Source organism: Colletotrichum fioriniae (assembly GCF_027942845.1).
Source record: "Colletotrichum fioriniae strain IMI 355084 chromosome Unknown scaffold_1, whole genome shotgun sequence".
Lineage (NCBI taxonomy): Eukaryota > Fungi > Ascomycota > Sordariomycetes > Glomerellales > Glomerellaceae > Colletotrichum > Colletotrichum fioriniae.
The window spans coordinates 5910886-5931704 of NW_027076837.1; the positions used below are offsets into that span (position 1 = coordinate 5910886).

The 20819-nt window shown below is 53.5% G+C and overlaps 6 protein-coding genes across 6 annotated transcripts; 4 read left to right on the top strand and 2 right to left on the bottom strand.

The window, feature by feature from the left end:
* Positions 1-128: 128 nt before the first annotated feature.
* Positions 129-1840, top strand: N0V96_001525 (uncharacterized protein; the record flags this gene model as incomplete). The annotated part of the gene is made up of 3 exons (XM_053194110.1): positions 129-402; positions 454-871; positions 919-1840. 3 exons carry the CDS (start codon positions 129-131, stop codon positions 1838-1840), a joined length of 1614 nt encoding a protein of 537 aa, XP_053048307.1.
* A 471-nt stretch (positions 1841-2311) lies between these two features.
* Positions 2312-3402, top strand: COX11 (Cytochrome c oxidase assembly protein cox11, mitochondrial; the record flags this gene model as incomplete). Its single annotated transcript, XM_065756253.1, has 5 exons — positions 2312-2553; positions 2620-2689; positions 2778-2960; positions 3025-3232; positions 3344-3402. 5 exons carry the CDS (start codon positions 2312-2314, stop codon positions 3400-3402), a joined length of 762 nt encoding a protein of 253 aa, XP_065615493.1.
* A 1033-nt stretch (positions 3403-4435) lies between these two features.
* Positions 4436-4973, top strand: RPL26A (60S ribosomal protein uL24; the record flags this gene model as incomplete). Its single annotated transcript, XM_053194112.1, has 3 exons — positions 4436-4454; positions 4518-4630; positions 4695-4973. The coding sequence occupies 3 exons, from the start codon at positions 4436-4438 to the stop codon at positions 4971-4973; spliced, it is 411 nt and encodes a 136-aa protein (XP_053048309.1).
* A 1236-nt stretch (positions 4974-6209) lies between these two features.
* On the bottom strand, positions 6210-8985 carry N0V96_001528 (uncharacterized protein; the record flags this gene model as incomplete). The annotated part of the gene is made up of 2 exons (XM_053194113.2): positions 6210-6498; positions 6551-8985. The coding sequence occupies 2 exons, from the start codon at positions 8983-8985 to the stop codon at positions 6210-6212; spliced, it is 2724 nt and encodes a 907-aa protein (XP_053048310.2).
* A 5724-nt stretch (positions 8986-14709) lies between these two features.
* On the top strand, positions 14710-15706 carry N0V96_001529 (uncharacterized protein; the record flags this gene model as incomplete). Its single annotated transcript, XM_065756254.1, has 3 exons — positions 14710-14970; positions 15087-15155; positions 15287-15706. 3 exons carry the CDS (start codon positions 14710-14712, stop codon positions 15704-15706), a joined length of 750 nt encoding a protein of 249 aa, XP_065615494.1.
* A 729-nt stretch (positions 15707-16435) lies between these two features.
* N0V96_001530 (uncharacterized protein) lies at positions 16436-18310 on the bottom strand (the record flags this gene model as incomplete). The annotated part of the gene is made up of 1 exon (XM_053194115.2): positions 16436-18310. The coding sequence occupies one exon, from the start codon at positions 18308-18310 to the stop codon at positions 16436-16438; it is 1875 nt and encodes a 624-aa protein (XP_053048312.1).
* Between the last annotated feature and the right edge of the window lie 2509 nt (positions 18311-20819).

A 20819-nucleotide genomic window follows, 5' to 3' on the forward strand; every position in this document is an offset into this window, starting at 1 on the left:
GCCGCATCTTTATATGCCACTGTAGCATTGCCAACCTGCGCCCTCGCGCGACAGACGTCCAGTGGCTTTGTTCAGAAATATCCAGAAACCTCACGTTTCCCAACGTTCTTCATCGTATCTTTTGCATAATGTCCCGACGACCACCGTCGCTGGAATCAATAGGCTCTCGTGGCTCCGTGGGCTCTCCTATTGACCCAAGGTTTAGGAAGAAGGTTGCCGTCGTCGGCAGTGGAGCCGCAGGTATCGCGGCTCTCTGGGCTCTCAACCGAAGCTACCATGACGTCTATATCTACGAGGCCTCATCGAAGCTAGGAGGACACACAAACACGGTGACTTGGAAGAACGGGAAATATGAGACTCGTGTCGACACCGGCTTTATCGTCCTCAACACCGCCACATATCGTAGGTTCTCTGCATCAGCCATCATGAGCCTCTGACTTACATGAAGGTCAGCAAACTTTATCAACTTCTTGAAGAGGGTCAAGGTGGACACCGTCCCAACCGAGATGACATTCGGCGTCACTCGTGACCATGGCTTATTCGAATGGGCTGGTAAAAGTCTAGACTCCGTCTTCGCTCAGAGGAAAAACATCTTCTCGCCGCGGATGTGGAGGATGATCTTCGACATCATTCGTTTCAATCAATTTGCACTGGACCTATTGATGGCTGAGGATGAGAACGATGCCGCTGCGATGAACGGATATAGCAAAGGAGGCAAGAGAGAGGAAACGATCGGCGAGTACCTCGAAAGAGAAGGCTACTCAGAAGCCTTCAGAGACGACTACCTGATTCCTATGACCGCCGCCGTATGGAGTACAAGCCCGGACAAGTGCACGCTGAACTTCCCAGCTGTTACTCTGGTTCGCTTTATGTAAGTGTCATTGTCCACGATAGGGGCGTAGTACTGATAGAGGCCAGGTGGAACCACCATCTCCTGTCAACCGTTGCGACGAGGCCGGAGTGGCTCACACTGAAAAAGTGCGGCAAATCTTACATTGACGCTGTCATGAGCGGATTCCCGTCAAATCACCTTTTCCTCAACACGCAGGTCACTCAGGTCACCAGCGAGGAGGACGGCAGAGTTCGTGTTCATACTCACAACGGCAAGTCCGACGTCTACGACCATGTCATCTTGGCGACGCACGGAGACCAGGCCTTGAGAATTATTGAGGGATCAGCCACGCCTGAGGAGAAGGAGATTCTTTCCGCCTTCCAAACGTCCGAGAACTCGGTTATCCTACATTCCGATATTTCACACATGCCAGCATCTGAGAAGGCGTGGTCTAGTTGGAATTACCTGACCCTGTCATCACCCTCCACCGGCAAGCAGAACATCGACCAGGTTTCGTTGACCTACAATATGAACATCATTCAGCATATCCCTCGGGAGACCTTCGGAGACGTACTCGTCACGATGAACCCCTTGCATCAGCCGAACCCAGACACGATCCAGGGGTCATTCACGTACCGTCATCCTCTCTACACACCTGCCGCTGTCCGAGCACAGAAGCTTCTTCCACGCATCCAGAACAAGAGGGGCATCAGTTACGCGGGAGCGTGGACAAAGTACGGTTTCCACGAGGATGCCTTCAGTAGTGGACTTCATGCCGCACAGGACCACCTCTATGCTAAACTCCCATTCCAATTTGTCGACTCTACATATAGCCGTGGCAGGAAACCGTCTTTGGGGCTTGCCGACTTGCTGGTGCGACTCGTCATTCTTCTAATTCAGGTATTTGCTATTAGAGTGTTGGAGAGAGCGGCAGGCGCAGCTGAGACCGCAATTTACGGGCGTCGAAACGGATGGAGGAGGTCTTTGAAGAGTGGCAAAGCTGCTTGAGTCGGCGTTATGGTGGCTGGCGTTGAACTGCTTCGTATGGCTTGACGAGATTAACAGCATCGAGCCATTGTGAATAATAGTAAATAATCAACCAAAACATCTAATACTATGGCAAAACCATGTATCCGTACTCCGGCATTCATCCTTTGTCATTGACGTTGAAATTCCTCAGGGCATCCAACTGCATTAGTTTGTCCAAGCCCGTTAAATAGAGACTCTTCAGCGGGGACTAGAGTGCAATCCCAGCGCATAGACCCCTATAACTCAATCAACCAAGTCCCGGGGGCGGAACAACCACCCCGCCCGCCCCGGTGTCTCGGGGACCGTCCGCTGCCACCAAGCTAGAGCTAGGTCGGTCCCCCAAATCCCGATGGAATGCGAAATGGCATGACATCGTCGAACGATTGGGCGCAACGTTCCCGGCAACAACCTCACGGCCTCACCCTCAACTTTCGCCCCGCGTTCGCGACCATGAACGCCCTCCCGCGCCTCCCGTGGCGCATATCCTCGCAGTCGACACAGAAATGGAGCTGCTTCTTCTGCCAGCACGCCGTCCGTCCCGCGCCGCGCAGCCTGCGGTCGCCCCCGGCCGGCCGCAGAGCGGCATCGACAACGCCTTCGCCAAAGCAGCAGCAGAACGGACCCAGCTTCGGCGGTGCGCCGTCAATGGAGCAGATCCATGCGCATTATAAACGCAAGAATGCCACGACAGCGTAAGAGAACAATTGGTGTCAAGTGGTCACAGAGGAACGTTGGGCTAAAGCGCTTTTGCGATCCAGGTACTACACACTGAGCGTCATTCTCGGCACAGTCGCCTTGTCATACGGCTCCGTCCCTCTCTACAAGATGGTACGCCTCCCTTTCTCCCCTCCCGACCCTCACCGACCCCTGATTGCCAGAAGGAACACGTCAGACACTAACTCGTACTCCTCTACAGATCTGCCAAACAACAGGCTGGGGCGGCCAACCCGTCCGCGCCCACGGCCCGGACGTGGACTACAGCGAAGACGGCCTCGCCGCGCGCCTGGTGCCCGTCACGACGGCCCCGCGCATCCGCGTCACCTTTAACTCGTCCGTCTCGGACATTCTCCCCTGGAAGTTCACGCCGCAGCAACGCGAGGTGCGCGTTCTTCCCGGCGAGACGGCGCTGGCCTTTTTACACGGCGACGAACAACTCGGACCAGGACATCATCGGGGTCGCGACCTACAGCGTCACACCTGGTCAGGTGGCGCCGTATTTCAGCAAGATTCAGTGCTTCTGTTTCGAGGAGCAAAGATTGAATGCGGGCGAGACGGTGGATATGCCGGTTTTTTTCTATTTGGATCCGGATATTGTGAATGATGTCAATATGCGTGGCATTGAGACTGTGACGTTGAACTATACGTTCTTTAGTAAGTCTTTCTTTGCTTCTGTTCTGACTGACTCCCTTCCTTAGTCACCCGCTCAGTGGCAGGTTGTGGACGAGAAGGATGGGTGAAGAGTTGCTGACGGTGCGGTTACAGAGGCCAAGTACGACGACAACGGCAAGTTCAAGGCGCCTACGCCATTTGCGAGCAACTAAAGACGCAGTCGATGTCCACGAAACACGGACGAGACGCTCTGCATCTACACACACACACACACACACACACACACACACACACACCATGTTCCCCACTCTGACGACGTGTTCTACCTCAAATCCTACTTGTATAAAAGACCCCTCTAGACCTCGTTGGTCAAGCTTGGTCAACTACTACTGTATACCCCATTGGGGGAGAGCATACCACAAGGCGTTGAAAAGAGCTATTGTATTCTGATGACTGTGGTAAAGGTGGCATATAGATATATTGTATCATGTTCGTTCTCGAGTGGTGTATTACTGTCACCTGGTGATGAAGATGTATTCGTACAGATGTAAGTTTAGTTGGTAAGGTGCCCATCAGAGAAACCTCAATCACTGTCTTGTGGCAGGAAAAGGGGGAGAAAGTGTATGCTATGACTAATCCCTGTACTTGGACGGCTTGATATCAGTCTACCTTAGAGTACCTTAAGAAACAATGGTTCGTCCTGCCTGGGCTGGAGATATGATCCCAAACCTGTCCACTATGGTCATCGGTTGAGGGGGAAAGTAGCAAGAAGCTTGAGTGGTTAAGAGCCCTCATTCTGACCATGGGCAACTCGCCAAAATATGAGCTTTCGAGCTTGACTCTGGCTTTTGCATTTGCTGCAAATTTTCTATGCGATTTCCTCCTTCCTTACCTTGAGCATCAAGGAGGATGTCTCTCATGGCTCTTCAGAGATTCGCCTTATCTTATCAGTAACACCGCGGAATCCCGGTCTCGGCCGATCGAGCTCCAAGTCCCGGCCGGCCTTTGAACTTTTGCCTCTCTTGCAGGCCATGGCAGGAGCTAGGACCACCATGTTCACGCAAGACCTAAGTCACGTGCTTTCCTACAAATTTGCAGCCCACAACGATCGAACCACCCCAACCTGCCCAAACTTTTTTTTTTTCCGCTGGTGGTGCTTGTAATCTTACTCGACTTTTCTCTGCGACGCTCAACCTCACCGAATTCCCTTTCCAACCAAACGACGTTTGTACTAACGCAGCCAAGATGACCAAGGTTAACCAGAGTGAGTATTGCTCTTGATCTATGATAGCAATTGAGATGAATTACTGACTTTGCTGCGAAACAGACATCTCCTCCTCCCGCCGCAAGTCGCGCGCGGCTCACTTCGGTGCCCCCTCCAGCACCCGTCGTGTCATCATGAGCGCCCCTCTCTCCAAGGAGCTCCGCGAGAAGTACAACGTACGTTCACTCAAAATACATTCTTCATCATGAGGGAAACTCAGTTAATCTAACTCCCCAAAAGGTTCGCTCCATCCCCGTCCGCAAGGACGACGAGGTCACCATCGTCCGTGGCGCCAACAAGGGCCGCGAGGGCAAGGTCACCTCCGTCTACCGCCTCAAGTACGTCATCCACGTCGAGCGCGTCACCCGCGAGAAGACCTCCGGCCAGTCCGTCCCCCTCGGCATCCACCCCTCCAACGTCGTCATCAACAAGCTCAAGCTTGACAAGGACCGTGAGTCCATCCTTGAGCGCATCAAGGTCGGCCGCGAGCTCCGCGTCAAGTCCAAGGCTACCGCCTAAATCTTCATTTCTTCTTCCGGTCTCAATCGTCATGAACCAATGACTCCTTCTCCTTCTCAAGTGACGGGGGCTTGATCTTAATACAATCAAGTTCTCACTCATGACGGGTTGGAGGAGCAAAACGACCAAACATCCAAAAGCGGCAGTTCAAGGGAACCGGTACAATCTTCAAAAACAAAAACGGCGGCGGCGGGACATGACAACGATATCCACATCTTCGGCGGCGTTTTTCACGACAGGACCTTTGACGCGTTTTGGCATTGGCAAATAACCAAATTTGCCTGGAAAGGGAAAAGAAAAAGCACGAGGGAAGCAAGGCTAAAAAGGCAACAAAAAAGTTCTAGAAAATGAAATCGAGAAATTTCGTTTTCTCAATGGCCACCTCACGTCTTCAAACCCGTGAGATGCTCCATGGGAGGTCCTCCCGAAGCCACCACCGTCCCCTTCCGCCCCGCGGAGGCGGTGATGTCTCTTGCTACATTATCCTGTGACCATGCTAACCTATCTGTTGCTATTGACTGGCAAGAACACGAGTTCCCCTACATGAATTTGGAACGTTCTTGAACGGTAGGTTTTCAACATGACCGTGTAAAATACCCGCTAGGATATCTCCGCGTTAACCAATAAATCCATGGTTTTCGAGGTATACGACTGGCGAAGAGCAACCCCCGGAAGAGGTGGAATCACCACCTCTCCCACTCGCCCGAAGATTTTCACTGAGCTTTGTCCATGAGGCTGGGAATTTGATGGTGAGATACATAATATCTCCTTCTGTTCAGCTTTTTACGCTCAGTTAGCAATTAATACATCAAGAATGCTTCTGCATCACATATGACCAAGACACATCGAAATGTCACCTCACTCTGAGAACATGTGCGTATGAATTGGGATCATTAATGCTAGCATAACCTGACTAATTCGGTCTTCATGAACCATGCCATCAATCCTCCACCTTCCTTTAGAGAGTACTGTGCCAAGGCCGGGTTGTATAAGCTGTGTATTAAGAATCACCTTCTCACAACATAACGCCGACCGACGGCTCCTGAATACTCGTAATCAATGCCTTGATATTGGAAGCCGCCATAGCACTGTCTGTCTCAAAATAATCCGTACAAGTGTTTAGAACGCGTTTTCGTAATCATTGTAGAGTAAGTAGATGCCAATGGCGTTGCAGCTGAGATGTTCACTTGATTCGCTAGAGTTCTTCAGTCAGCTTTACCACAATTACCAGCCCACTCAGTGGACATTGCTCACGATGGAAAGGCCGGGAGGTTGGTTCTCAACGCGACCATCAGCTGATGCGACAAGCAAGCTCTGACCGGCATCCAGTTTGCCATTGTCATTCAGCTTGGAAGGCGACAGGCGGGTGGACTGGTTTGCAGTGTTGGCGATGGCGGGCGACAAGGAGGCTGCGGCATGGCCGATGGCATACTGAGGAAGATAGCCTTGGGCATTCTCCGAAGTGACAGCTCCCGGAAGAGCAGTCGCAGACGCAGTGACTTTCTCCGACCAATTACGAACGCTACTGTCAAGTTAGTAAGTATGATGCATGAAGCTTGGTGAAGGTTGCGACTGACCACGAGTTGAAGTAGGCTCTCTCGGAGTCGGACTCGATGACGTTGTCCGACGAGATCGTGCTGTCCTTCGATTTGTCAAGGCCTTGGCTGTTGAAGTGGGCAACAGGGCGAGACTTGTTGCGGCGCTTCATGGGCGAGGTGATATTGTCTGACTTGGTGTCTCTCTTCAGTTCCTTCACTACTTGCTCCATGTTTGGGCCAGTCAATCTCTCCAAGGCGGCGAAAGGATTTTTATCTCCCTTGATCGCGCGGCGATACTTTTCCTCGAGCCGTGCAGCTGAGCGTCCATCGCTGACTTCGCGGCTAGGTGGCTTCTCAGGCGACGGCAAATAGAAGCTCCTACCGTCGAAGAAGGGGAAGTTGACTCGAAGGTGCGCAGGTGCGTTGCTCCAGAAGAGATGCTTGGCCATCTCCTCTTCCTGGTTGAGAGGGCGGTGGTAGACGTAATCTTTGATATCAGGACTAGGGTCCATGCCAAAGGGCACTTGGCCAACCAGGTACGCCTTTGTCAACTCAGGATTCTCACGAATGATTCTCTCGAATTTCTCGTCAAGAGCGGGCGTGGGAGGGGCGCCTGAGAGGAGACGATCAGACTCTTCCTTCTTTCTCGGTAGGATACCATGGAAGACTTTGTCGCCAGCCTCTTTGTCTGCCTTGGGCACAGCCGAGACTGGAGGAGTGTTCTCGTTGGAGCGGCGAATGTCAGAACGAGGCTGGAAAACCGGCGCCAAAGCAGCAGAGACAGGAAGGCCAGTAGATTGTTTACGGAAGTGGAGTGAATCGAATTCCCTGGTCTGATGGTGTCCCTTAGGGTCGAAGGGAACAGGCGAGATGGTCGCGAATACGGTGGAGTTGATGTATGGGGCAGACGCCGCCGAAGTGTCCACGGCAAGCTTGAGTTTGTCCCTCTTACGATGACGAGAGTTCTTGGGCTCCTCGGTCATATTCGAACGAGCGATGTGAGCTGGGTCGTTCTTGATATCTGCATCGCCTGACGAGTCATACGTGAGCGTCTTCCGAGACTCGGCAGCGGCCGGCTTTGACTCCTTCGATGTCTTAACCTCGCTGGCGTCCTTTGCGTCGCTGCGCTGAGAAATAGTGCTGTCTTCGAGTGCGAGTTCACCCTTGAGCTTGATCTCAAAGTGCTCGATATCGGAACGAAGCTGACGGGCGTACTCTTCCATATGCTTCTCATCGATCTGATGGCGATTGTAAGCCAACTGGGCCTCTGCTTTCTTGAGGCTGGATCGCAGGCCCGCAAGCTGGTTCTTGGTGATGATGCTAGGTCGAATGGATGAAACTGGGCAACTCTCGACTGGCGCGTTGGGGGTGAAGGACCTGGCGCCTGCCGTAGGCATAGGCTGAGAAGGTTGCTGATACATCATGGGCTGGCCCATCGTCTGGCCCATGGGACCAAATGCCATCGGCATCATTGGAGCACCGGAGTACGTTGGACCACTAGAGTATTGCATACCCATCGGCATCATTGGATGAGGTGGGAGGAACCATTGTCCGCCAAATGGAGGCATGGGCATAGGTCCAGTGTTGGGGACGACACCACCGTGCTGATCTTTCTCATTCGCATTGCCGACAGGAATCATGCCGCTGTTCAGAGGGGCAAACTGTGCTTGCGCCGGAGCCTGGGGAACGCTGAAAGGGGGCATTGCAAATCCGCTGAAAGAGACCATGGGATTCGGGCTTGGTGCCATCATTGGGAAGGCATGTTGCATGGCCGGATGAACAGGGCCCATCAAGGGGGGTCCTGGCATGAACTGGCTATTGAAGGCTTGTCCCAAGGACGGCTGTACACCATTGACGTCCATGTTGGTTCTCTCTCTACTACTCTTTCCGGTAGGAGAAGAGTGGGAGGCATCCAGGGTATTGGGGACGATTCTGCCTCCGGCGGTGACGCGGACGTGAGTGGGAGATCGGACGGCTTCGTAGAACTGCTCAAAACCCTTGCGCTTCTGGTCAGGGAGGACAGGTCGCTGAGAAGGTACTTCAGGCTGAATTTCGGGCTCGGCATCTTGTCCATCGAGCTGTCGACCGGCAGGTCCATCAAGCTGACTGACGTCTGCAGTGACATGACGAAGTGTACGAACAGGTTTGTCATGGAGGGGAGCAGTGACTTGAGGTGCCTGAAGCTTGGTCGGTGCTTCATACTCCGAGTCACCAGAAGAGGACTGTCTGACCTCCATGTTGGCACGAGAGACCAGAGGAGCTCTCTGGTGGACAAGGGGTCGCTTGTGACGCATGATGCCTGCTGTGGAAGAGGTCAGTAGTGTCTTGGGCCTGGAAGGCCGGAAAGGGAAGGACAGCGTACTGAAGATGGGATTCTCTTTGGCATTCTCAAGCAGCCTCTGCTCGAGCAAGCATTGCAGCTTGGTGCCACGGATGGCCAAGAGCTGGCTGATGCTGTAATGAGTCAATTCCATTGGATTGGTCTCGACAAGCATGTCAAGGAGACTAGGAGCTCAGAGCAAGTGAGGTCGTTCGCTATCGACGTACAGTTAGCCAGGTGTCGATTGGGTACGGGAAATAATATAGCCAGATGTGAGAAAATTTCTTGTGGCACTGCTCAGCTCCCAGTAAACGCTGATTCCGAACTCCAGGCATTTTGTGTGAATCCCTTTCCAAGGCGGCGGTGACAGCATTCGAGGAGTGGCTGGTCGGCAGTGATAAGGCAGGGCGTGATTGCGTCAATCTCGCTCACTTGAGCAATGGATAATTTGAGAAGGAAACTCGTCTGAAACCGAAAAAGTAGGGACAGTGGCGTGAACAAAAGCACTTACCAGGGCCAACGGGGCGAAATCGCAGGTCGGCAAGCTTTGTGAGGGCTGATATGCAATATAAGAATCTGCTGGGTGAGTTCAGCACGACCAACCCGACAGAAACGAGTGCTGCACAAAGGGTTGGAGTTGGAGATGAATCGGTAGACTTCCAAAAGTTGGACACCAAAGCAAAGTGAAGCTGGGTTGGCGATGGTGAGCTTGGATTGTGTGGTATGACGGAGGGAGGATCGAGGATCGACCGAGTGATGTTGTGGGGAGAGAAGAGAAGTAAAGTGAAGTGTTGGGGAGAAGGAAGGGTCCTGGGGGCCGATTTGGTCAATTATTTTGTTAGAAGGCGAAGAGAAATTTTCGACAGGCAAGTGCTAGGCAAGATTGTGATCCAGAAGCGATGAGTTGAAGGGAAGGCGGTCACTCAGGTGCGTGGTGATGTGCAGGAAGGTGCGAAAAGGGTTTGCCTCACAGCAAATAACATACCTGAGGAAGGAATCCCCTCTAGAAGCGATGATATATCTGGTGAAAGATGAAAGAAAAAACAGTCTTCAAGCCCAGCAATTCTTTTCATCTTTTAGTATGTAAGCCTGAACAACGATCTTCAAGGGAGATTTAATACATGTCAAACTTTCGCATGGGCAACTTGAGGATACGAAGTTCACATGATACAGACCACAAGAATCTGTTGACAATAATTCATATAAGGAGTGAGTGAGGATGTGAAATCGCTCGTATCCCATCGCATGAGGTACGAAAACTAGACGTTATACCTCGTAGGCGATGCCCATTTCTCACTCTGAAGACTGCACTAATGCTTTATTAATGTCTTTCATTACTTTACTCATTTCGCTTGAACCTTTCACCACTCTTTCCTTATTATGGCTTCACAAAACTACTTCCTGTCTGATCAGTACAATATTCTTTGTTGTTCTATGGTGTCCTCAGTAAGGCCTGCTGACGGCAAGTCCAAGTCAAAGGCGGTTCTTGAGCAGTATGGATCACGGGAAAGAGTGCCTATGAAGTAAGTTACGTGCAGTGCACAAATTGTGGACGTGAGGAAGCTACAAGTGCCATTGCATTACAACGTTGCTTTGGGACACAGCACTGCCCTCCTCGATTCCGTTCATGTGTGAGCCTAAGGCAAGGTACCTTCGTGTTTTCTCTCCTACCACCTTCCCAATTCTCCAAACTCATTTGATCCATTAAATCTGAACATCGTTCATTCAATTCCCATTACAAAAGAGACTATTATCCAGGTCCGGTGACGTTTTCAACGTTGGCCGACATTCTCAACAGGGGAGGAGAAGCCAGGCTTCAACACTCTCAAGGCCTAAGAACCCACATTACCTCCATTCCAAGGAAATGTTCGCAACTCCGATGAGTCTCCGCTGCTATCCCACACATCTATCGAAGGCCCTCTCAATTTGAAGCCTCTGAAGTAGCTTTGCGATACTAAAAAGCGCTCGATGTCCACCACTGAAGTTCCTGATGGAGGCCCGTCGTAGCCTCTTGACGGGAAAAGAAAACCGTGCGGCCCAGTCGATTTTCGAATCGGAGCCCCAAGACGAGTTTATTAGGCTATATGGAGGGTAAATTGACGACTGAAATGTTCCAGTTCTTTTCGGCTCCAAGGCACGCATTACGGAACTCCTCGGCGATTATGTCCAACTACTGTCGTCTACCAGAATGTTGAGATAGGAGCTGATCATTTATAAAAGTGAAGATATCTGCATGTTCGACCTTGATATCCAAAGTTCGGATGCCGTTCTAGGTTCAGGATCGCCGTCGGTCATCTGGGTTGTCGGGGACAGGGACTGGAGGGTCAGGCCGAGGCTTGGGATGTGGCTTGTTGTTCTCTTCCAGGAGAGAAAGGCTCAAAGTCGATCGCATCGTTCTGTCGGTGTGCTGGATAGAATGGTACAGTTCTCTTGTTCAGAAAACCCGATCAAGTTGTACCTTTGTCAGACTGCTAACGTGTATCTAGAAGAATGCGGCTGGCCAAACGAGGCAATGAATTCGAATAAGAATGGGACTGCCGGCAGTTCAGAGATGCGACATCTGAATGAACATAATAAGAAAGACGAGCTGGAATAGACTGAAGAAAACGGACGGACGCCCGACAATTTACATCTTTTCGAAAAGCTTCCTTCAGGGCTTGCCTCGCCTTGCTACCGGTATACCACCCCGCCCCACCCTCATGAGCCCAAGACGCTCGAGCGGCGGGATGGGTTGGGTGCGGAGCACGCAAGCCCATTCGAGGACCTCCCAGGTGACTCAAAGACAGGGACATGAGTACATGGTCTTGGTTCTCCTATAGGATTGTTTGCCGAAGGGGGAGCACGTGGCTTTGAGCAATGAAACCCCTTGATAGTTTGATCAACGGGAGGAAGAACGAGAAGAACGTACATCAACGGGCGGCGGCAACGGGCGCCTCCCAAGATGCCCCTCAGTATTCTGCCGATATGACAGGCCCGTCCTGAAGTCTACCGATGGCGCACAGGCTCTCCTCTGTCACACTTTCTTTTTATATACCAGGAAAATATCACGGAAACTCATGGGCAGGGGCAGGGATGCAAACCCTGCTTGGTCCGTCCAGCTGACGACGATGACAAAACACGAGACCGAATATTGGGAGACAGCGGAACACAAGGCATTCAGGGCAGTCCGGGTGGCGTGTCGGCGTGAGTGTTGCTGCGTATTGGGGCTGCGCGTGTGCTATCTCCGTGGTCCTCCTATCGCCAGCGATACGCAGGTCGGTAAGATTTCTGCTCAACAAGGGCATCGAGGACAAACGTCCCGGCCTAGCCGTCAAGGTTGGTTGGGTTCGTTCGGTGAGCGGCAGATCGACTTGTGCGGGGCCCTCGCACATTGGGCTTCGACAGGGAAGGTCTCGAAGAACGGAGGGCAGTTCCGGAAATTGGTCAGGATTGTACGGCCTTTGACAGGTTGTTTCCCGCAACGCTGAGCCCTCTTGGTCGCCATCGCTGCCCCTCGACTGGAGCTTGTCACCAAGCTTTTGCGTCCTGAAACGACAGGGTCGTGAAAACGGCGACAGGGGTCCTAGCTGGAACTGAGCGGCCCGTGGAATGGATGACAACTGCCTCAACAAGAAGGCATGGGCTCACTCAGCTTGAGGCTTGGAGGAAGCAAGATGGAACCGGGGCCACCCTTTGTTCGAGACTCGTCTGAGGTTGCGTTGTGCAAGACAAAAGGCGGAATATCGCGTGTCCCTTGCTGTAGTAGGACCAGAACCGATGCGGCGGGTCTTGCATCCGGAAGTTGGTCCGAGAGCCACAACCCGCGGCCCCGTTCCGGTAGCTAGGCCCGGCCACAGGCCGCCCGTGAGCGTCGCAGGCCTCCCGATCATGGCTGTCACGTCCCGCCTTCGTCTCTGTGCATCTTCAGGAATGTAATATTTCCTATCGCGGCCTCAGAACCGATCACACCATCTGATCTGTGGCACAAGAGGAGCTCCTCTTCCGCATGACATCAGCCCAATTTGGAGAGAAACAAGCTGCGGTCTGATGATTGTGGCTGATCAACAATAAGCGGCCGTGCCATTGAAGCATGCGAGCGCGGGATGTCAGGACGGCCCGAGCAACGGACGTTTGCAACCGTCGCATGTGTTTGGCGTTTAATCCCTGGTATGGGCCTTTGATCCATCGAAATTGCTTACAAAGTCGCAGTTGACTGGCCTGACTCCACGACCTTGGAAACATGACCGAAAGAATTGATCACAATTTCGACAGCAGATTGGGCACCGAGAAAGTACTGCAGCTCTAGCTGAGACTTCGGAGCTGAGCTCCTTGCACCGCCGAACTGCTCCCTGGAGCTTTCCAACCGACATAAACACAATGTCGACCGGACAGCATTGGACACTCTAGATTGAAAAGCTTCTCTTGTTTTTGGGGGACCAAAGACACCCAATACCAGAATACTGCAGTAAACGAACGGACATGCGGGAGTGACATCGACGGTCAGACGAAGTAAAAAACAGCCCAGGTCTTTACGAATAATATGTTCCAGCCAAGTTAACCGCGACCTGGGTTCAACGTTCCTGGGGCACAGAACAACGAATTTGCGGGAACAGACACGTCTTCATTCAACTGCTGAGTTCTGGTGTACAGCGTGCGGAACGCCGCATTGCGTACCTCGACTCACCCATCGACGATGCCCCCACGCTTCAGCCTCGGTCATCGGGCGAAAGCACCGAGGAACAAGGAGGACAATAATAGGGGCTGGGCCGGCTATGGCAAGCCGGAACGAAACCCCCCAAAACCCCCACACTGGAACCCTTTCGAAGATTCCCAGAGTGCCAGAGCTTGGACTTGTTTTCGCCAGAAAGTCGTCGACTTGTCTGTCAAAAGAGGGGCAGAGTCGCCCAAATGAGGGGTACTCGGAGCACCCGTGGCACCCTCAACCTCATCATGCAGAGTTGAGAGGGAGAGACGAACGGTGAACCCCCAACCCTCCAAGCCACCCCGTACTGGCCCTGTATCATGACTTGCAGCTAGACTAGTCATAGACTAGCCGATGCATGTATTCCGCACTCTCTCTGCACCGTCAGGGGCTCAGGATGGACCGTCTTTGGCCGGATTCGTCGGCGAACCTCCAGCCATTGGTCAGGCGGTGGATGAGCCTCTCTTTTACCGCAACAACCGGACAGGCGCCGGGGACGGCCTGCATTGTTTGGACGCGATTTCACAAGTGTTACCTACGAATATGCACTTGCTGAATTGGCTTCTCTCATCGTCCATCCATTGCCCCGCAACCCTTGCCTGCAGGAGCATTGCGGAACGACGGTCCCCCGCAATTGGAATGCACAAAAGGAAATGCATGTGAGGCGGGCGACAATATGAGCGATCCAGAGACAATTGAGCTCCCCGACTGGCTACAGCAGCTAGACAACTACCTGTGAAACCTTGGACAATCTTGGACAACCTAGGACACCCGTGGAACAGCTCGGCACATGTTGATGTCAGATGGTTTACCCCTCCTCTTGTACAAGAGATGAGGGTATTCCATACGGTCACTTCGGCCTGAACTCTGGTCTCCCTCTTCTCTAACCTCTTGTCACCTCTCTCCCGTCTTTCATCCATACTTCCCAAATACCAAACCTTTTTGCCTGTATTATCTGTACTAAACACCAACTCTAACGAAAGACCCTTTCTCATTTCCTATTCAATTCCCACACTTCGGATCCTGCCCCACGTTGGTCTAGCTCCCTTCCGCTTTCAACATGTGACAGCAAGCTGACCCAGCGAAGAGGAACGAGTCCAACCACACCCTGTTCCAGGATCTAAACGAGACGACGACGACGACGACGACGACAACGACGACCGCGGCATCGCCAACATCGACCCGAGAATTCTCACAATGGCACCACTTACGCCCCATTGGACCCAGCCGTCCCACCCGGACATCCAGGATGTCGTCAAGGCGAGCGAGACAGAGTTTCTCACCAAGAGCTTCTCCAAGGTCTCTCTGCCGCCCTTTGCGGTCTACGCAAAGATGTCCTTCCCACCGTGCGATCTGGCCGACGAGCCAACGTATGCTACCGTTCAATGCGGCAAAGCCAAGCACTTGAACCTCAACAGTGACCTGCTGTACATTAACCACTCGTGCGAACCGTCTCTTGTTAGTCATGCCGCTAAGAAAGCACAAACGTCTACTTCCAAGTTCCCCCAGAACCTACCCCGGGTCGGGGACAGGGACATCCTGGAAGATGTGAGATTGACAGTTGCTATTTATAGATTTTTGACACGGGCAACTTTAATGTCCTGGCTGGGCCGAAAGGCCTTCAGCCCGGTGATGAACTGACAGTAAGTTATCACATTTCACCCATTGACTCCGGGCAACTTTTGGTCCGGTGGGGGGGAGGTCTACTGTCTTTGAGGGCCTGGAGAGAGAGGGCAATCGGGGAAAGCACCCACTGACATTATGTGCTACCCAGTTCTTCTACCCCTCCACGGAATGGCACATGGCCCAGCCGTTCGACTGCTTCTGCGGCACCCCCTCGTGCCGTGGCAAGATCGGCGGCGCACGCGACATGTCCCGCGCCCAGCTGGAGGGCCTCTGGCTCAATGGCCACATCCGCGAGCTCCTTGAGGAGCGCGACTCGGGGGCTCGCTCTGAGAACGACGACCCCACGGCCCAGGCGCTGAGAGATGCCCTCAAGGCCGCCGAGCGCGTCGTCGAGGCAGCTCGCTCCGCGCTGAGGAGCTACACCGAGTCCACCACCGGCAACAGCAACGGAGCCCAGCAGCATCAGCAGACGGCCAAGAACGGTGTCAATGGCTCGAAGGCAGGCCGCAACGGCGCTAGTGCCAGGGAGTTGGGAGGCGAGTTGGGCGGCGACACGCGCGCTGCGTAAAGGGATCGGGTCCATGTTCTCTTTGCATTCCATCCATCTACCCGTATGCTTTTTCTTGAGACTAAAACTAAAACGGTGATGGGGGAGCGGCTTTGGCTTGGCCCGTGACGTGTAGGAGGGACAACTCAACTTGTCTTCTTCGCACTCTTCTTTTGCGTTGGTTTTTCCTACTTTGTTTATGCGATATTCAACATCTCGCTTTTCTTCCAACTGCTCTAAATGCAAGTACGCTACAAGTACGAGGTTCAGAATGGAACCTGAAGATGAGAAGAGGTGGCGGAGTTGAGGATCGCGGAAAATAGAATGGGGGACACAAAAAACAGAGGGTGTAGTTTGAAGACAGTGTGAGGGAGAACGAGGTAGACTTCAAAACGATCATTCCTACAACCAAATGTCTTGACAAGTGTGAATGTCACGACTGTGGAAGCAAACGCCATTTGGCCATTTTCCATGATCTTTTTGTTGCTTTTTTATCACATTTCTTTGATTCTGGATTCTACGCGGGAACGAATATAACTCTCTAAGACTCCAGATGCCCCCCATACCAGACCCGTACAACCCGTTGAAAAAACAAGTACACCGCGATACAGTCATACATAGTGTCACACGCCGATTCCCACGACGTTGTATACTACAGCAATCCGAGTAGCAGTTTTCTTTCATATGAAACCGCCACTTTTTGTTTTGTGTTATCCGTTTTGACCCTTCTCGTGAAGACGTCATCCGTCCTTACTGCTTCTTATCCTTATCCATCCAACGATCACCCCAGCTCGTACGGCGTCCCTTCTCGGTTCCGACGCCGCCGACGTACTGGCTCTCATTCTCCTCCCATTCCTTGCGCTCGACGATACGACGAGCCAGGAACGCACGCGCAAACTTCCACGACTCGGTATCAGCCAGGTTCCACGCCTCGACGGCCCCGCGGATCGAAAGCTCGCGCGCGTCCTTGGTCTTGCCCATGTCGCGCGCCCTCTTGAGCAAGGGCTTCTCCTTATCGAGCTCCTCGGCGGTCGGGATGGGTCCGTCAGCGGGGTCGTGCTTGGGCTGCGGGCGGCGCTCGGGGCCGGGGACGGGGGTCTGCGATGTGCCGTCTGTGGCGTTGTGGGGGATGGCGAAGCCAAAGTGCCAGTCGAGGTCCTTGGGGAGGTCCTTTTCGGCCGTGAGCCAGAGGGAGTGGGCGGTCGCGAACTCGCCGGCGACGGCCTCCTTGAACTTGAGGACGCGCGGAGAGCTGCCGATGCCGACGCCGAGGAGCTCCGTGGTCACGGCGCCGAGCCAGGCGTCACGCTCGGATTTGCGGCGGAGCCAGGGGATCTCGACCGTGTCCTGGAGGTTGGAGAGGAGGGCGGTGGTATAGGGGTGCGGCACGGTGCCGATAGTGTAGAGGGTCGAGGTGTTGCGGTAGCGGGGAGGGGTCGAGACGTGCATGGGCTGCGCGGGGACGCAGGGCTTGCACTTGGGGTTGTTGGGCGGACAGGAGGAGGGCATGGGAGAGTCGGGGCACATGGAGAGGTCGTTGGCGAGGTCCCAGGCGTTCTTGATCAGGTTCGTCATATGTTGAGGCAGAGGCTTGAGGACGGCGATGCCGTCTGAGAAGACGTTCTGCCAAGTCGTATGCAGGTGGCCGTTGATGAGGTTCTTGAGGGCCTTAAGACCGCCGGCACGGTCTGCGGCGATGGCCTCGCCGACCTTGGGGTACTTGTCCTGGATAACCGCAACGTCGTAGTAGGCGATCGCCTTGGGGTAGTTGTCAATCTTGAAGGTGTCCTCGGTGGCAGCAGCGACGAAGTCCTTGGCCTCCTTGAGCTTGGAGCTGGCCATGGTAGCCTTGATGGCGTTTGTAACTTCCTTCTCGCCGCCGGCAAAGAGACCGTTGCCCAAGTTGTTCCAGCGGGTGAGCTCTGGGTACTCGCCACGGCGAAGGTAGGAGAGGAGGGGATCCTCGTGGGAGCCCATAGGCAGAGTGGTGTGGTAGGCGAGCAGGCCACCACGCATGTTGTCCCAGGCCAGCCAGCGCATCAGGTCGGTCTTGAGTTCAGCGTCCATCTCCTTGCGCTGAAGCTCGTCGTAGAGCGGGTTCTTCATAGCCTCAGCGGCACTAAGGATGATGGGCTTGAAGCCGCGGGCCCACCATGCGCGGCGCCAGAGGAGGAGGAGCTCGCTCTCGGCATCCTTGCTTGCGGCGTCCTTCTTGATCGTGGTGTCGTAGTAGCAGTAGATGGCCGGGCGAGGCTTCAGGGGAGGCAGCAGGGAGCGCTCCTCGTCGAGTGTCAATGAGGAAGAGAAGGGCACAGAGAGCCACTTCCAGTCCGCCCACCAGGAAGACTCGCCATACGTATCATTCTGTTGACGCGGGGGCGGGTGTGAGGGGGACTTGAAGGGGTTCAATCGGCTGGAGGCGCCAAATGGGTTCTTTAAAGCTGAGGGTATCGAGAACTTGTGATCGGTGTACTTCGATAGGCTCGGGCCAGCGGGGATGGCGCTCGGAAGGGTGAAGATGAGAGAGAAGACGGCGAAGATGGAGATGCTGACGAGGAGGAAGGAGATGCGTCTTGTGCCGATGCGGGGGAGCGGCCGTCCAAATATCATGTGTTGCTTAGGCATGATGGGCGAGCTAGGCGTAACCGACGATGAGGCTTCGGAAATTCGGGGCCTTGGAGGGCCGTAGGCCGAGTGGGATGGATCAATTGAGGTTATCGTGGGTCGATGGAGTCGAGTCGATTCGATTCGATTCGATTCGTAATGGTCGAGCTCAAGGGTATGACATGTGGGCAGGGAGCTCCAAACACCAAGCCAAGCCGAAGAACAGACACCTGGCTTGATGAATAAGAGAATGGAGATCAAACCGATCGCAACTACGATAAGGAAAGAAAAGTGCAAAGCGGTTGAAGAAGAGAAATTGACCCTAAGCGAAAGGCGGAAAAGTTTAGCTGTCAGAAAGGGCCAGGGAGCTGCCCGTGTGAGAGGCGAAAAGTGAAGACACGCGACGATCGTGGTTGAAGGTTCGTCGTCAATTCACTGTTCCTCCTCCTTCATCCCTTTTTTTTTCCCTTTCCTATCTCTCTCGGGATTGGGGAGCTGACGAAGACACGGTCGGCACACGGCATAAGGCACAGCAAGGGGGAACCTGAAGGCAACAGTAGCACGGCAGGTATCAGCCAACCAACATGCCGTGCAAAATGACATCCCGTCATCCCACCCTCCGATCCCCCCTGGAATTTCTGAACGCGTAACTTTACGTGAAGCAAGGATCCTAATGTGGCCGATAAGATACCTGAGGCGCTGCTCGTACCTAGGTACCTTACCTATCCGATAGCGATAACAAAGTGGCTGGAGCTTGTGGCGGGGCTAAACTGTCTCAATTGAACTCCTCCATTCGTCTGCTTGCCATCTTTCAATGTTTTAAGTTAGGTAGCCATCGCGATGCTTCATCCACCTAATGCCTATTCTTATGCCAAGGTTCTCTTCTAAACGTAATGAGCATTGTAGTATTCTTCAAATGAGTCAGCCGTATGCAAACCATATACTCCGTACAGACTCTTCGCGACCTCGACTACACGAAGTCTTGGCCGGCGTGTTCGTATTGCTGTAGCCCAGCGGCACAGCGTACCTATTCTCAGCCAGGATCGTGTCTACCAACCATTCAATTAGCCTAAGAAGCATTCATTTCATTGCAACGTTTTCTCAGGAATGATGCCTCAATCAGGCCTAGTCAAGGCAGACTCGAGATGAGTCGCAAAGCCCCAAAGTCCCCTGAGCAAACGGCACAGTAACCGTTGGTAAAAGTGCATATCATGAGGCGTGTGTTTCCTCTGTCAGATCTCATTAGATTCTGTTGCTATTTTTCTCATCTCTCATTATGTTGCGTCTCCACCAGCTTTCGCTCAGTCGAGCGTTCTTAGGAATATTATCTTTCGCGATACTACCCGTCCGAGCTGCTTACTTCACCGAACCGCCAAGTTTCGAACTTGACCGAAGTGGTGCCCGAGTAACCGTCCCAGATCTCAACGGCACTTATGTGCTTGGACAAAAGGTTCACATCACATGGGAGGTCCCAACTGTGCCGTGGATCTCTCTAAGTCTAGTGCACTGGGGACAGGATGCCGGCATAGCTGTCGCGTCTTTCATTAGTAAGATCGACAATATGGCAAGGTACTCCAGCATGACAATGCTAACTGGCGCCTTGCGAAGCCAATGATAGAAACAATGGGTATTACACCTGGTACATTGGAGAAAGAGATGGCATCACGGAGGAGACCATAGCCACAAACCCAAACTTCGCTCTGAGACTTATCGACCCAACCGGCAATTACACCCAAACTGATGCGCCTGCGGGCTTCATTGGAAATGCACTGCAAAGCCGCGGCTTCGTCGTCAAAGCAAACGCAACGTCTGAGCCAGCGACGGAGTCGGCCGTCCCTTCAGCGGGCTCATCGAGCCTCTCCACCGGCGCCGTGGCCGGAATCGCCGTCGGATGCGCAGCGGTCGGGGCTCTCCTAGCAGTGGCTCTCTGTTTCTGGTTCCTGCGCAGGCGCAACCGGCCGGCACATGCTTCGAACACGGGCAACCAGGCTCGCCATCCCACGCCGACGCTTCACCCCGTTGTACATCAGCAGATACGCCACGACTCGGCATACGCTAGCCCGAACTCGTCCGGCGACCACATGTTTGTGGTGCCGCCGGCGCGTCAACTGTCGCATCAGACTAGTAATGTCAGTCCGATCAGCAGGCGGCAAACTCCTCCGCCATCGTACCCGTCGCCTGTGGACGAGTACCAGAGTCCAATGACGGAGCTGTCTGGTGTACGAGAGCCTCAAGAGGTGCCGGCGACAAATTCAAGGGGCCGATCAGAACTTTCGGGATCTCAGAGAGCTTGATTTAATAGGGCGAGACATCTTTGTATGAGGGGTGCGGACTGAGGTTTCACCTACCAGAAGAGAGCAGCAATGACCTGTGAGATGAGCCAAACGGATGCGGGGGCAAGCAGCATATTGATGAGTGTTTAAAGATACCGTAGCCATTATTGACAAATTAATACTTTCCGGCCGTCAAGCTGTCCTCCGGCTTATACAGTATAGTGAAGTGACCATTATTTGACCTCATGCTCGAATGG